The sequence below is a fragment of the Sinohyriopsis cumingii genome, chromosome 5 (genome assembly GCF_028554795.1).
Source record: "Sinohyriopsis cumingii isolate HCF-2022 chromosome 5, ASM2855479v2, whole genome shotgun sequence".
Classification (NCBI taxonomy): Eukaryota; Metazoa; Mollusca; class Bivalvia; order Unionida; family Unionidae; genus Sinohyriopsis; species Sinohyriopsis cumingii.
Genome location: NC_142965.1, coordinates 67336882 through 67353555, shown reverse-complemented (window position 1 = coordinate 67353555; position 16674 = coordinate 67336882). Strand labels below are relative to the sequence as shown.

Here is a 16674-nt window from a genome sequence, read left to right as displayed (position 1 = left end):
GGTTATATTAATATGGGGTTTTCACTATTCCCCTGGAATGAATGGTTATATTAATATGGGGGTTTCACTATTCCCCTGGAATGAATGGTTATATTAATATGGGGTTTCACTATTCCCCTGGAATGGATGATTATATTAATATGGGGTTTTCACTAAAAGACTTCTTAAAATGTCTAGCTGGTCCTAAATTAAAATGGTGCTGATGGCAGCCATCTTAGAGAACTCACTATCACATCTTTACTCCAATAGAAAGTCATATTGACATGGAGTTTTCTCCAGAAGACTTGTTCTGATTTCCATTAGGTATTGAATGAAAATGGTGCAAGTCTGATATATTACAAGGCCACCACAGCAGCCATCTTGAAAATATTATTATTTCTACTCCTGTCCAAATGGTTGGCTATATCAAAATCAAAATGGGGTTTTCACCAATAGCCAATTACACATCCAATATGGCTGCTAAAACTCTCTTAAAAATCCATATTGGAAAATTCACTTGCTGTCAGAAAGCTCTTTTGTTTGAAACATGTCCCCATAAGCTTTATGAAACATCAGTTACTGTATCTGTGTACTGTCAGGTCTAGTGGATGTTTTATGTTAAATATAACATTTTAACATTATCTTTGTACTGTCAGTTCTAGTGGATGTTTGTTAAATATAACATTTTAACATTATCTTTGTACTGTCAGGTCTAGTGGATGTTTTATGTTGAATATAACATTTTAATATTATCTGTGTACTGTCAGGTCTAGTGGATGTTTTATGTCAAATATAACATTTTAACATTGTCTTTGTACTGTCAGGTCTAGTGGAGGTTTTACGTTAAATAAAACATTTTAACATTGTCTTTGTACTGTCAGTTCTAGTGGAGGTTTTATGTTGAATATAACATTTTAACATTGTCTTTGTACTGTCAGGTCTAGTGGAGGTTTTATGTTAAATATAACATTTAACATTATCATTGTACTGTCAAGGTCTGGTGGAGGTTTTATGTTGAATATAACATTTTAACATTGTCTTTGTACTGTCAGGTCTAGTGGAGGTTTTATGTTAAATATAACATTTAACATTATCATTGTACTGTCAAGGTCTAGTGGAGGTTTTATGTTAAATATAACATTTTAACATTAGCGTTGTACTGTCAGGTCCACTGGAGGTTTTATGCTAAATATAACATTTTAACATTATCTGTGTACTGTCAGGTCTAGTGAGGTTTTATGTTAAATATGACATTTTAACATTATCTGTGTATTGTCAGGTCTAGTGAGGTTTTATGTTAAATATGACATTTTAACATATCTGTGTACTGTCAGGTCTAGTGGAGGTTTTATGTTAAATATAACATTTTAATTTAGTCTTTGTACTGTCAGGTCTAGTGGAGGTTTTATGTTAAATATAACATTTTAACTTTGTCTTTGTACTGTCAGGTCTAATGGAGGTTTTATGTTATATATAACATTTTAACATTATCTGTGTACTGTCATTTCCACTGGAGGTTTTATGTTAAATATGACATTTTAACATTATCTGTGTACTGTCAGGTACAACAGGGAAGAATAGCAGCATTGTATCTTCCCTTCATCTCCATTTTGCTGGATATCAGGGCCAGATTGACAGGAGATGATGCTAAAACTTCCGGTTCAGCAGCTGCCACTGTGACAGGCTCTGTTCCTAATGGGGATATCAGCAGTGGCAAACAGGATCCACGCCATCTGTCAGTGGTATCCACAACTTCATCCTCAGGACAAACCACTCCAACTCAGAAACATCATAGTATGATATCGCTACCGGAGTCGATTGATGTCAAACGAGATTCATCAGTTTTTGACATGATTGCAGGAACTGGAAGTAAGTAGCCGGCAAATATAAATTCAGAATTTTTCTTTGTTGAACATAAACAGAAAAATATGGAGTATATCCTTATTAAAGCAATATTTCTGCCTGCTTGACTGTACATGACACCCGTAAACTAAGTTCAGTTTTACTTGTCATGTCTTGTGTTTTTCTAATGGGAAAAAGAATAGGTTATGTTGCCAGCATCATCTCTTATTTTATGTGTTTAAGCTCAAATAAACAGGCCACTAGCTTCTCGTGGGTCGGTGGTACTTCCTGGGGTTTTCCCAGGTTCTTCTTCTACCATTGATACTGACCGCTATGCATAGCCTAATGTGTGCTAAAAAATGGTGTTAAACCCCACAACAACAACAACGAAATCAAATAAACAGTAAAACAAGAAAGAGTGAAAACAACAAGCTTAGAAAAATACAGTAATTTATTTCCCTCAAAAAAATTCTGTAAAAATGAAAAATATAAACTTACAAGTTTTAAGAATCCAAAAATAATCCACGAATAAAATTTTAGTAGTCCTAATAATAGAATGTTCTAATGATTTCAAGTTCGAGTCCTGATGAAGAATCCAGGATGGAAGATGATGACGTATGCTGTAATCTGTAGTGTCGAAGTCTACAGTTCCTTGTAGAAACAAGAAATATCACTCTGAATAAATTTTTATAAGAGCTGCCATTGTTAAAGAATTTCACACGAGCACACATATTTTCCAGGGAAAAAAAGAATCCTTTTGAATCAAAGTAATTTGAAATAACTCCAAACAGCACAACATACACCTTCCAGTGTAAAGAAAAAGCCCAACTACTGAGAATATCTCTCCAAAACAAAAGTTACATCATATTCTAAAATGCCAAAAGGGGGTCACATGATCATGTTCCAGAACCTCGTCAAAATTATTTACTTGTTAAAAATCACATACACCCAGTGTAGCCCTGATGAAAACCAATCATTTTACTCTAAGAAATAATTTTATAAAAAAATTGTTTACATTTTAAATCACTAGTCTTGTCATGACCTCGACATTAACCAATCATTATAAAATAAAAATAGAACTTATTTACATGGTTGCTATTAATTTTGAATCAAGGTCACTGTGTGTGATTAACATTTTTCAATCATATCGCTACAATATCTGCAGTGTAGCAGCTTATAGTGATGTCTAGCACTGGGGCATCATGCCACAGACATGTAGCATGATGTCCCACCAAGACACATTATTCTGACACCAGGCCGACCAGTCCTAACACTAGCCTCTTAATGCTGAGCACCAAGCGAGGCAGCTGTTAGTACTATTTTTGTAAGTCTTTGGCATGATTCGGCCAGGGATCGAACCCACAACCTCCCACATCTGAGGCAGACACTCTAACTACTGGGCCACTGGAGTGGTAGAATCAAGGTCAGGATCAAGGTCAACACCTGGTGTTTACTAAAATGAACAGTCAAGGTTAAACTATTTTCTGAAAAAAGTAGCATCTCCAGTGAATAAAGTTACATTACAATAGCATGTAATAAAAAATATTTTTTTTAAACTGACAAACAAATTATTAAATTGAAATAAATATATATATTAAATCAGATTTAATTAAATCAAATATACATAACACATCAAAGTTATAATCACACCAACAAAAGCAACAGTATCATGAACACTACCATTGTTGCCAGGAATAGTGCCACTGCCACCGTTTCCACCAACAAAATACCACCTTTCGAACACCACTAATGTGACCACCTCTACCATGTTCCATGGTACCATCATAGCTACTACCACTATGACCACCAAAATGACAATTATGACACTGCCATCACTACCACCATAACCATTTTTACTTTTAACCTCACCACCAGCATCTTGACCACCATTTCTGGCATAATGTCTCTTTCAGCCCACCTGGGGCTTAAGGAGTTAAAACGGAATCTGAGGGTATCCAATGCTTCAATTAGCAGCCGATCTAGCACATCTTCCACAGACACAATCAAAGATGAGGAGATAGAAGAAAAACAACCATCAGAGAAATCACATTCTAGGTATGTTTACCTGCACCTTACGTAAGACCACTAATTCATTTTCCATAATGACAGTGCTAGCATTATGAGGAAATGAAACAATTTTGTGTGCTTGAAGTACTTGCAAAAGTAGGTCACTGTGATTTTTAGCTGCATCTGGGAAGTAGAGGATAGCTTTTATGCAATCTTGGTGTGGGTATATGCCCATGTTAAAGCATGTATATATGCATATCTTCACTGTATCTCAAACATTATTTCTTCGTAGGTCACGCATCATTGTCTGTGGTAAGTTTATTTCTGAAGTTCTGTTCATCCTGGAATATCAGGCTAGTTAATAGTATGCATCATTATTAGTCCCACACTTTACAACCTAAAGGTCACATTGACCTTCATTTCACAATTTATTGGCATTATTAAGTTTGCATTTAGTTGGTAACAAAAGTGGCTTTTTGTTCTGTGTATGCACATTTTGATGAGTACTACAATCTTTACAAAAGTATGTCACTGTGACCTATATTTCATGTTCATGGATTCAATTTTTGTTCATTATTCAAGCATTTGTAATGCTAAAATCATTACAAAGAGGGAATCATTTAAATTTATGATTGCATGCATCTGTCGTTTAGTGTCATACAAGAAGGTTATAGTGACCTACATGTCACATTTTACTGGACTAGGTTATGGTTTTTGCCTATTTAGCCGATGACATTATCAGTTTTTTGCATCCGTTTTATATGTATCCTTTCAAGGATCATGAAACTTCATGTGGTAAAACATTTTGAGAAACACTGTTTGACCATAGCATAAAGCAGGTCACTATAGCCCATATTTTTATGCTACACTGTCTTGGATTAAAGTTAATATTTGATGTTCATTTTTCAGGAACTTTTCATACTGGAGCCATAAATTTATGATTTAGTACTACACCTTTAGAACAAACACACCTAATTGCAACCTATATTCATTAAGTTTATGCATTTGATTCATGACCAGGTGAGTATTTTTCATGTTATATATGGGGTTTTTTCAAAAAGAAAGAAAACCTAAATTGATATCTGGATTTTGTCAACTATTTTTTAATACCTCTACATTAATATCATAGAAAAGACAGTTCTTTTACTTTGTTTTATCTTTAATGTCCTTTTACAGAAGGTGTATAGCTTTCCAAGTAAATTCTTTCTTCCAGACAGCCTTCTCTGACCAGCAGTATAGCGGGGAGTCCCGCTGTGCCAGGCAAGACTCTTCAGTATCAGAAACTAGAAACTGCCGAAATCAAGGACCTGTTGATCTGTTTCCTATACATCCTTAAACATCTTCCTGAAGGTAGGCAGTCACTTCCACACAGACATACAACTCAGTTTTATGTTTCCTATTCATTCTCACTCACCTGCTTGAAACTAGGCAGTCACTTTTACACAGGCAGACAACTCAGTTGTATGTTTCCTACACATCCTCTAACATCTGCCTGAAACTAGGCAGACACTTTTACACAGACATACAACTCAGTTGTATGTTTCCTACACATCCTCTAAACACCTGCCTGAAACTAGGCAGACACTTTTACATGGAGAGACACCTCAGTTGTGCATTTCCTACACATCCTCAAACACCTGCCTGAAACTACCATATTTCATGTTTTTTTGGGGTACCTTTTAATTTTTCATACATTATCAAGCATTAAATATAATAGTTAAGTGTATCATATCTTTTTGTACTCAAAATGTTGTACTTTTTTTGTCAGATCCTCTTATTTTTGTTGTACATAAAATGTTCAGCTGTGAAGATTTATCTTTGCTACAGCAATGGAAAATATTGCCCTTTCACTTTTACAACAAAGAATAAGATATTAAAGTCATTGATTTCATTGCATTTTTATTTATCATTTTTATTTAATTGTTTGCTGATAAAATCAAAGACATGTTCCCATTTCAAATGGCTCTAAAGATTTACCATCAAAAGATAGGTTTATCCAATGACCAGGGTTTTGTTTTGCTAAGCAAGTTACAAATAGTGGTTAACTTTGGGTATTTTCTTAACTGAGGCTTTTATTAGCAAAACAGGAGATTAACAAAATACAATAATCATCATTTATAACATGCAGAAAGGTCATTGATCATTTCTTTTTTTATTATTGTATTTCACCACATATTTTTGTTTTTTTTATTTGCATCAAGTTTCATACAGATTAAAAAGTATCAATATATGATTTAGATATGCAAAACAACCAAGACATACATGCATACATACATACATACATACATACATACATAGGGGCCCCGAGTGGTCTAAAGCGCTCTCCGTCACGGATCACTGCCATCTCACCTCTGTCTGCATAGGTTCGAGTCTCGGGCTCGGCCAATATGGATATGTGAGAAAGCTTGCCGGTAGCTTCTCGTGGGTCGGTGGTTCTTTCTGGGGTTTTCCCGGGTTCTTCCTCCACCATTAATACTGGCCGCCATGTATAGCCTATCTTGTGCTGAAAAATGGCGTTAAACCCTATAACAACAACAACAACATACATACATACATACATACATACAAAAATACATACATACATACAGTCTTATTAAATTTGTCATTCTTTTTTCTTTTTTCAAATACACTCAGCACAAACATTATTTTACACATTAACATGTTATTCCCCTGCCTCAAGCACACACACATGCACACATTAATTTATAACGTATTTGAGTACTTAAGAAACAAACTGTAATTTGATCAAAAGCAACATTAGAAAAAGCAATGTTATGTGTATTTTTTTTACTTTGGTTCTGTTAGGTTGCCTAGAATCAAGTGTTGCATAAACCTTGTTTAGGTCTGAACCCATTATTTTTCATTGTCTACTCCAAAATAATTAAAAAATTTTATACATATTTTTTTTACTCTGTAAAAAATAATTATTTTTTCGTGTACAAAAAAATTCATGAAATTACGGTAGGCAGCCACTTTCAAACAGAGAGACAATTCAGTTGTATGTTCTCTACAAATCTTCAAACACCTGCCTGAAACTAGGCAACTACTTTCACACAGACAGACCACTCAATTGTCTATTCGCTACTCATCCTCAAGCATCTTCCTGATGGTAGGCATTCTCTTACACACAGGCATATGACCTGCTTGTAATTCATATACATCCACAAACATTTACACAAACAGTTGACTTGTAAATTATAAACATCCTCAGTGATAAAAAATAAGTTAGGCTGTCACTTTAACACCAACAGATGACATGCCTGTAAATTATAAATATCCTCAGTGATCAGCTGTAAGTTAGGCTGTCACTTTCACACCAACAAATGACATGCCTGTAAATTATAAACATCCTCAAACATCTGTCTGAAGGCAGGCATACCTTTTCACTCTGATTACATATATTATGTTTCATGCACATCCTGATATATTTGAAGGTAAGTCTTCATTTGCAGACAAGCATTCACTCAATCTGCTGTTGTGTTTCCTAGCAATCCATAAACATTTGCATAAAAGTCATATTCTGACAAACACACAGATAGTATGTTCTTCATTCAGATACATTACCTGATACAGTCAGATACATTACCTGATACAGTCAGATACATTACCTGATACAGTCAGATACATTACCTGATACATTCAGATACATTACCTGATACAGTCAGATACATTACCTGATACAGTCAGATACATTACCTGATACAGTCAGATACATTACCTGATCATATTACAATAGGATAATTTCTTTCCTATCTCCAAATAGAGCTCTTCCTGTACAAATTGAGAAATGTGTCTTTCTGTCATTGTTCCAGCAATGTAAAAACTTGCAACTTTCTCACCCCACTGGTAAAAAAAATCACTTCTAGATATATTATAGTCACACATATAAAATGCACAGATAAGTCTTGAATGCTGCATCATAGTCAGGAACATTGTGTTGACTTCCTCCCTACTTGATTTTGTGCATCTGACAATTTTTTTTAGTCTAAGCAAAAAGGCTTCTAATGATCATTGCTGTTTTTCAAATGCACTCCCTCTCTTCAGTTCTCCACTTCTGTCAGCATTGAACTGGGGAGGTGAAAAAGCAAGAGGCAAAAGATTTGACATATAACTTACTTTCAGCAGTCTCCTATCTTTGCATGAATCTGAATAGGAATGTACATGTGAGGGGACAATTGTTGCCAGAGAATTTGCAATGGCAGTTCTTGGCCATGACAGATTTGTCTATTTCTATTTTTTAAATCTTTGCCAAGCAAATTATATGTAATCGTATGTCCATATTTTCTCAGGCACATAGGGAGGGGAGAAAGAAGAACAGTTTCTCCTTCCCCAGGCCTTCCTTCAATCATCAGTGAGACAACATCACCCCCCCACCCCACCCCGAAACCCACCTGAGACACCAGACTACTTCCTTTTCATCAGATTTGGAACATTCATGAAAAATGCTGGGTGATCAAAATCTTGTCAGAGGGTCTCTTGATTTCACTATCAAGCCCCTCCAATATCTTTGTCCTACCTTCATGAAGGAACTTCCAGATGATGCCATGAAGGGCGATGCTTTTACACAAGAAAATCTTGTTTTTTGCATGTAAACAACAGGGCAGATAATACAAAACCCACACCTACAGGGCTTCTACTCCAGAATATTTCTGGTTACAAATTCCAATGGCAATTGAGAACTGTGTTGGAGAGACATAATGAGTACATGATCAATCCTGACCAGTCCATCACACACTTCCATATACCAATCAATCTTGACCAGTCCATCACACACTTCCATATACCAATTCATACAGCCTAAGCCCTTGGGTCTTCACCAAGAGTCAGGACATAGCCTGTAGAGACAGCAGTGTTCTTGCATGACACCACAAAAACATTTTGATAAGTTTGATTTTTCCTTCGCGACATGAACAATTTTGTTTCCCCTCTTTGTTTGGTGGATAATCAGTGTTGAAGTTGGATCTTGTCCCTCCTCAGGTTTTGGTCCATTTAGGTAGGGAACCTTTAGCGGATTATTTCTCGGAAATATTTTTGTCAGCTGTGTTGATTTATCCCTTGTGAGACAAAAGTATTTGGACATGAACGGCTTTGAAAAACTGCATGAGAACATACAACCAGAGACAGTTTTGGATTTTTACAGGAATGTGGTTTATACAGAAAGTTTTTTAATGCTCTTAGGATTGTATGTGTTACTTTTGTCTATTTTTCTGTAACCATTTTACACAATTTTAACTTCATTATGTTTTATATTACATATGGTTGTTGTTGTTGTTGTTGTAGGGATTAACGCCATTTTTCAGCACACGATAGGCTATACATGGTGGCCAGTATTAATGGTGTAGGAAGAACCCGGGAAAACCCCCAAAAAAACCACCAACCCATGAGAAGCTACTGGCAAGCTTTCTCACATACCCACATTGGCTGAATCTGAGACTCGAACCCACGCAGACAGAGGTGAGATGGCAGTGATCCATTAACGGATAGCATTTTAGACCACTCGGCCACTTGGGGCCCCACATATGGTTGTACTTATACCTTTATTCGGAAGACTTTATTTTTTTATGCAGTTCAGTTTTACTTTCTCTTGAACTTAACCTGTTTTGAAAATTTTGTGCTGAGGCACCATAAAATACATACATACCTACTCAAATTGTTCATACACTGGAGAAGCCATCAACCATGAGGTTGAAGTTGACCCTTTGTAAGACACTAGACCATGTCATATAACAGTTCATAATGTCTTCCATAAAAAAGGCATTGTGCCTCAATAACATACATGTACTACAAAACATGTAGTGTTTTGGTTCATTATATGAGCAACCTTACTTTCCTCATTTGCAGTTCAGGATGGATAGTCAGTTTTAGACTTTAGCCCCTCTTAACATTTTGTCCATCTATAAATGGAACTCTTAACGCATTAACCTGGCACCTTTTGCTCAAATGCATGGAAAGTATAGCTTATGTGTCAGAGAAAGCATCAAACAAGATATTGTTTAGGTGAGGAAGTTTCTTACAGCTCTTTGGCCAAGAGAGTGCTGGGTTTGATGTAGTACAGTGCCAGTTGACTACTGGACATGTGATGGTCAGTGGCATATGCCAGTTGACTACTGGACATGTGATGGTCAGTGGCATATGCCAGTTGACTACTGGACATGTGATTGTCAGTGGCATGTGCCAGTTGACTAGTGGACATGTGATGGTTGTTGGCATGTGCCAGTTGACTACTGGACATGTGATGGTCAGTGGCATGTGCCAGTTGACTACTGGACATGTGATGGTCATTGGCAATTGCCATTTGACTACTGGACATGTGATGGTCAGTGGCTTGTGCCAGTTAACTACTGGACATGTGATGGTCAGTGGCATGTGCCAGTTGACTACTGGACATGTGATGGTCAGTGGCATATGCCAGTTGACTGCTGGACATGTGATGGTCAGTGGCATGTGCCAGTTGACTACTGGACATCTGATGGTGAGTGACATGTTGATGCTTCAGGAGAAGACTCTATATATCATCCTCATGGAAATGAAAGTCATTCTCAATGCCCTCCAGGTGAAACATATCCATTGAAACAGTCCTGATAATGTCATACAGTTTGGTTGTGGTGACAAACCTCTACCCAGGGGAACAATCACCAGCCCTTTGTCTCACAGCAGGGGAATAACTTCATGGGTACTCCCAGTATCGTGTAATATTCATGTTCAACGAATTCCTGGCTGACAGACATGTCATAGTGACCGCCACAAATAGTTGAGGTCACTGCTAATCCAGCCATTTTCTGTGAAACTCATTCTTCACTCCTATCATAATCAAGGGATAATGTTAAATTATCTCAGACACATTAGATTTCATGGAAGAGATGATTTTGACCATAATAAGGTAATCTCCAACTTACAGTCCAATTCTGGCATACCCTGACCATGCTCATTCACATTATTCACAATATGGAATCCATCCTGAGTTTTAACCTGGCCATAGTCATCAAAGTCGGAGCCACATATTCCCAGAATCCTACTGCTGAAGTAACCATCATTCCAGATTTGCAGTTTATGATAATGCTAACTTAAACATCCACAAACGTCTGAAGGTAGGTTGTCATTTCCAGACAGGCATACAGGCAATGTGCTTATGTTTCCTACACGTCCTTAAATATCTGCTTATGTTCCCTACACATCATTAAATATCTGCTTAAAATCCCTACACGTCATTAAATATCTGCTTACAATCCCTACACATCATTAAATATCTGCTTACAATCCCTACACATCATTTAAATATCTGTTTACAATCCCTACACATCATTAAATATCTGCTTACTTTCCCTACACATCATTAAATATCTGCTTGAAGGTAGACATTCTTTTCCACTTAGACAAACTACTTATGTATTTTCTGTATATTCTTAAACTTTGCTAGATGGTTGGCACTCATTTTCACACAGACAAACAAATAATTTGATGAAAATACAGTTGATCACACTGATTGATAGATTAATGATCTGATAAATTCATATATGAGTACACTCGCACATAATCTAACACCAACTGCAAACTGCATAGACCCAGATTGTCTAATCGCTTAATGCACTGGCAGATTTGGATCTGTGATGCTTGTTCAGTGTGATAAGTAGATCTACCAGCACATTATGCAGTGGCTGATCAGGGTCTATGTTGTTTGCAGTTGAACTCGACTAATATTTAAGTATGGTAGGTTTGTGAAATGGTGCTCAGATTCACTCATGGAGGGATAATATGTTTATAGTATCTACATGAATATCAAAATTATATCGCCAAAAGTTTTACAAATCCATAGTATTTTTAAATTCATTAATTGTATGATTGTAAATTCCTTCATAATTAATTTTTTTATTTTATAAAAATATTGTAATGTCCATTGTATCCAATTGTATTTTTGTACAGGATTTACATGGGATCTCAGTTTTGTTTCCTTTGTAATTTTAACAGTTGCATTTGTTCTATTGGTATCATTAATTGCATATGTTTGAGTTGGGACAAATTAGCAATAAGTTCATGAAGGAAGAAAACAGTTCTAATTTTTACTGTATTGTAAAGGGGGGGGCATTAATACATTAGTCTGTGGTAGATATTGTATTATGCTGTGGAAGTTAAAATAAAACAATTCACTGTTTTCGTATGGAGTACCAGTATTCATGGATTTCATAATACATTCAATGACCCTGTAAGCAGTGATCTTTCAATGTATACAAATAGGATACCTTTTTTCTAATCCAGAAATTTAAGTACTGATGAAAAAAATTATTTTGTTTACAAATCTATGATTATTGATATCCTTACAAATGATACTCTTTTCACTTTGTTTATTGTCTCTTATTTCAGATATTTTACTGGGCTGGTTTAATAATTCCTCAGAATATGACATCATCGATTTCTTCTCAATACTAGAGTAAGTTTTGTATGGGTACTGGTACCCACAAATGTCGCTAGGGCATGTTGTCATATGTCACCATAGTAACATATTGTCCAACTACAAAAATAGACTGGATCTGCCATGTCCTAACACACTTGCAGATCATGGCCTTTGTTTTTTCTTCTGTATTTAATCCTAATAAACTACATAGACTGGATCTGCCTGCATATTATGCAACAGCAAATCTGGGTTTATGCAGTTTACAGATGGAATTGATTAATAAGCAAGAATAGATGGTTGATCAGCTATATATAGATTTGAAACACACGCACAAATACACACTCTTCTGGCTTTGTAAAATCCCTTTCCAGTTCATTGCTGTACAGTGCACTTCTGCAGAGTAGCCAGTTGATCAAAAAAAGGCTGTCTTCAGCAGTAGTACATTTCAGTTGATCATAAACAGCTGTCTTCAGCAGTAGTACATTTAAGTTGATCATAAACAGCATTCTTAAGTTGTTTGTCAGATATGAATAACTGTAGTTTACAGGCTGTGGATACCAGATATATTCACTTATGAGATGAGTCCAACTGCAAACTGCACAGACATAATCTTTTTTTTTTTTTTGCAGTTTGACTTGACTTAAAAGTGAGTATATATGGTAGTGGGGGGAGAAGAAAAAAACAATTTTTTGCTTTAGTCTGATAATACAAACATGTTTGTTTGTACCCCCCTACCGATTTAAATAATGGAAACCTTTAATGTAATAAAAAAGTGCAAGGAACTTAGTTATATCATTGATTTATAGTTTCTAACCTGACTCTGAGTAGAGTGGCCCTAACACCGTCACGTTATGCGCGTTTCATGCTTAACGGAAGTTTTCAGTGTAATAGACAGACATGCTCGGATCCAATTCCAGTTTCTGGACAAGTCTATTTTCAGCAAAGGGGTGTATCACGACTACAGCTATACATACATAAGTCATCTGCTTCTGAAAATTTGCTTTTCATGTGGATTTAACAAGCGGTTTAATTTATATGTCCATGTATGCAGAGGGATATAATTCAAAATTCGCAACGTTATGTAGTTTACACAATTATTCAGCAGTTGCCGAACAGGATGAACTACGTCATTATGTTGTCTGATGGAAACAAACTAGCCTATAGTGTATGCAATTGGCACCATGTTAGTATGGAAAGTTTGTTAAGCATGAAATGGTGTAGGGGATGCCAGCATTATTGCCATTCTGGTCAGAGTCAGGTTAGAAATCATAAATCAGTGATTTAATTGACTTAGTTCTGTGCAGCTTTTATCACATTAAACGTTCTTGTTTTTGAAATTGTTAGTGGGGTACAAACAAATGGGATGTGGAGTCAGACTATAGTTGTAGCCTTGGCTTGTGTCTTAAGCCAAGTGTAGAGAATGACTAATCACTAACGGTCACACATATGGTAATTTATGGTACCATATATTATGCAATTTTGTCATACATGCAGAAATATAAAAAAAATTTTAAGTGTAAAAAATAATGTGTGAAAAATGATTATCATTTTAGGGAAGAAATTGTGTAGTAAAAAAAAAAAAAATGACCTGACCTAAAAAGGACTCAAAAATATCTCCATAATTGTCAGTATTAAATTGACATGCATCAAATATAATTAAACTAAATCAGCATGCATTACTCATACATATTGTTTGAAGTTGCTTATATATGTGTGTATTGACCTAAAAACCTACTTAAAGACCTAATAATGTTTACTACCATAAACATTTTCAGCATGTTTTTGTTTTCCAATTTCTTGATGTTTGTTTTTTGTAATCATATATGTTTTTTATGTTATAGGTGTTGTCTAATGTTGTAAAGTGCTTAGAGCTTCTAAAGATTAGGCGCTATACAAAGTCCTCATAATATTGTATTCTTACACTTTGTGATCGAAATAACATACTTATATGCCCTATCATAACAAGGAGAGAGAAATTTCAGCCCTTTTTGTGCCGTTTTGCTTATTTACTTTACTGCCCCATGTAACTGAAGCTTTTGTCATAGAGAAAACAGAAATCAAATAGTAATTGAAAACTAAAAACAATACATACCAGACTCCTTCATTTCGAAAGAGATATAATTTATATTTAAATATTCACAACATTTATATTATATAGATTCCATTTAGTTAAATCCCAAAGAATGATTATTTTGCATAATGTGTTGTTTTCTTTGCAAGTACGGTGACCTCTTTATTCCCACCAACTTAAGATTACCCTTTGTCAATAAGTGCATATCCACTTTCTGTAGTTAGGCATCATTTGGTTTGATCTTTGCTCATGCTAGTTGTTACCTTGACTTCAAAGCTGTGACACTTCTGTCAGCAAGAACTGGTTGAGAAATTTACATGAGTAAATGCATGTACATGTCATTACACAGTAAATTAACATCATTAAATGAAACAATGAGTGAAAATATATACCATGCTGCACATGTCCCAGAAACTAATTCAAGATAAAGATGTTGATTAGTAAACAGTGTTTGTTACTTTAAGAGTTGAACCTAAGGAATAAATGTTGTAGTTATCATTTAGAATTTGGGGAAGTATTTTTTCAGCAAACATGAAGGATGTGCTATTGAATAATAAACTTTATGCATAACTTATATAACAGCATGACCTAATTTGGGTTAATATCCATTTAGTCATTCACTTTTGTTCCTTCGTATCAGAATAATAATCAGATATTTCATCTGCTTTATGGTCAGACATGGTTCAATCATAAACTAATCTATATACTCACTTATAAGGTGAGTCCAAACAACATAGACCCCAATTTGCCATTGTAAGATGCACCAGCAGATAAGGGTATAAGTTATTTGTTCTCACTGATCACTCCTAACAAAATGTATAGACATATATCTACTGGTAGATTTTGTGACAGAAGCTCTGGGTCTGTACAATTTGTATTTTGACTCAGCTTATAACAAGTATATATGATAAGTTATTGATGTAATTAATTAGGCAATGGCAAATTTCTCATATTCTAATGGTAACTACTTAAGACATGCTTCACTATAGTCCAAATCCAATGACCTCCTCCCAATTTAAAATTAGTGTCATGGACAACGGAGAGATGGAAAAAAAGGAAGGATTCTCACCCTATCACTCTATCTCTTTAAGGGTAACATGCACTTTCACTCAGGTTATTAGTATTTTCTTCCTTTTCAGGGTTTGTTTAGATAAATTCAAGTATCAAGGAAAGAAGAAAATAGTTACCTTAAGGTAAGAATTTCCAAGAATCTTGTGATGTCATGGTGAAAACTGAGGTGAAATTCCTTTACTTGATGGGCTGTGCATAACCATTAACATTTACAATCAAATGTAAACATCATAATAAGGGAGATAACTCTTGGTGAAAGGTCACTTCATCCTGCAAAAGACCAAAAAGATTTTTTAACCTTCACCTTCAGTGTAGAAGATATATTGTGTTGCCCTTTTCTGTGCATCCAATTTGTATTTAGCTGTAGATAAGGGAATTCAAATGATTCACAAGTTGGTTGGTAGGGCATTTTTATTTCTTTGAACATATGTGTAGTTACCATTTTGTCCAACCATCACAGGAGGCACCATTTTCATGAGGTCACCTGTTTGTTGCAAATGGGATGGGCTGTTGAGGTTGGTGGTGTACCTATTTATTGTTAAGAAAAATGCAATTCATGACAAATATTTGATCACTGGCAACTCACCTCTGTCTGCATGGGCTCGAGTCTCGGGTTTGACCAATGTGGGTATGTGAAAAAGCTTGCCAGTAGCTTCTCGTGGGTCAGTGTTTCTTTCCGGGGTTTTCCCTTGTTCTTCCTCCACCATTAATACTGGCCACCATGTATAGCCTATCTTGTGCTAAAAAATGGCGTTAAACCCAACAACAACAACAACAGCAACGAATATTTCACAATGATTCACAAGCGATGACTTTTGGCCATGAAACATTCGTCCTTCCTTGTTGCTGATAAAAGTTAAGTACAGTAAATTGATATTGGTGATTTTATGGCACCTCAGTCTAGTCAAGTCTCTTTTTTGGTATGGCCACAGATTCTATTTTATTGTGTGATAGTAATACTTTGTATATTATAACCTATATATAATGCAACATTGCATATAAAACAGTACACTCCATTGGCTATCTTGTACAGAGATATAGTGAGGGATCACTGCACAATATATCACCTGCTCAGTTATAAAGCAATGTCAATTCAGTTCATTTTACTGTTAAATTCTGTTGTGAAAGTGAGGTATTGCCTTAGAACAGTAAAAGAAGAATGGAATTTTACATCATCATGGGATTGCCCTCCTGGAAATCCGCTGATCAGAGGAGAGTGGTCCTGTCTGATGTAAACATCTGTTCCCTTTTATTTTTTCTAAGGTGATACATTTTTTAGCATTAAAACCCAATCAAATTGTTCATTACATAACAA

General features: G+C 35.5%; 1 protein-coding gene across 4 annotated transcripts in view; it reads left to right on the top strand.

Annotated features, from left to right (window-relative positions):
• LOC149799359 (dedicator of cytokinesis protein 11-like) overlaps positions 1–16674 on the top strand; it is a 236498-nt gene that overhangs the window by 125982 nt on the left and 93842 nt on the right. For all 4 annotated transcript variants that reach the window (XM_089958681.1, XM_089958680.1, XM_089958683.1 and 1 more), the window contains exons 29-33: positions 1542–1848; positions 3735–3876; positions 5042–5178; positions 12187–12253; positions 15428–15481. In XM_089958681.1, coding sequence (XP_089814807.1) covers positions 1542–1848; positions 3735–3876; positions 5042–5178; positions 12187–12253; positions 15428–15481 — 707 coding nt within the window. The remainder of the gene's footprint in view (positions 1–1541; positions 1849–3734; positions 3877–5041; positions 5179–12186; positions 12254–15427; positions 15482–16674) is intronic.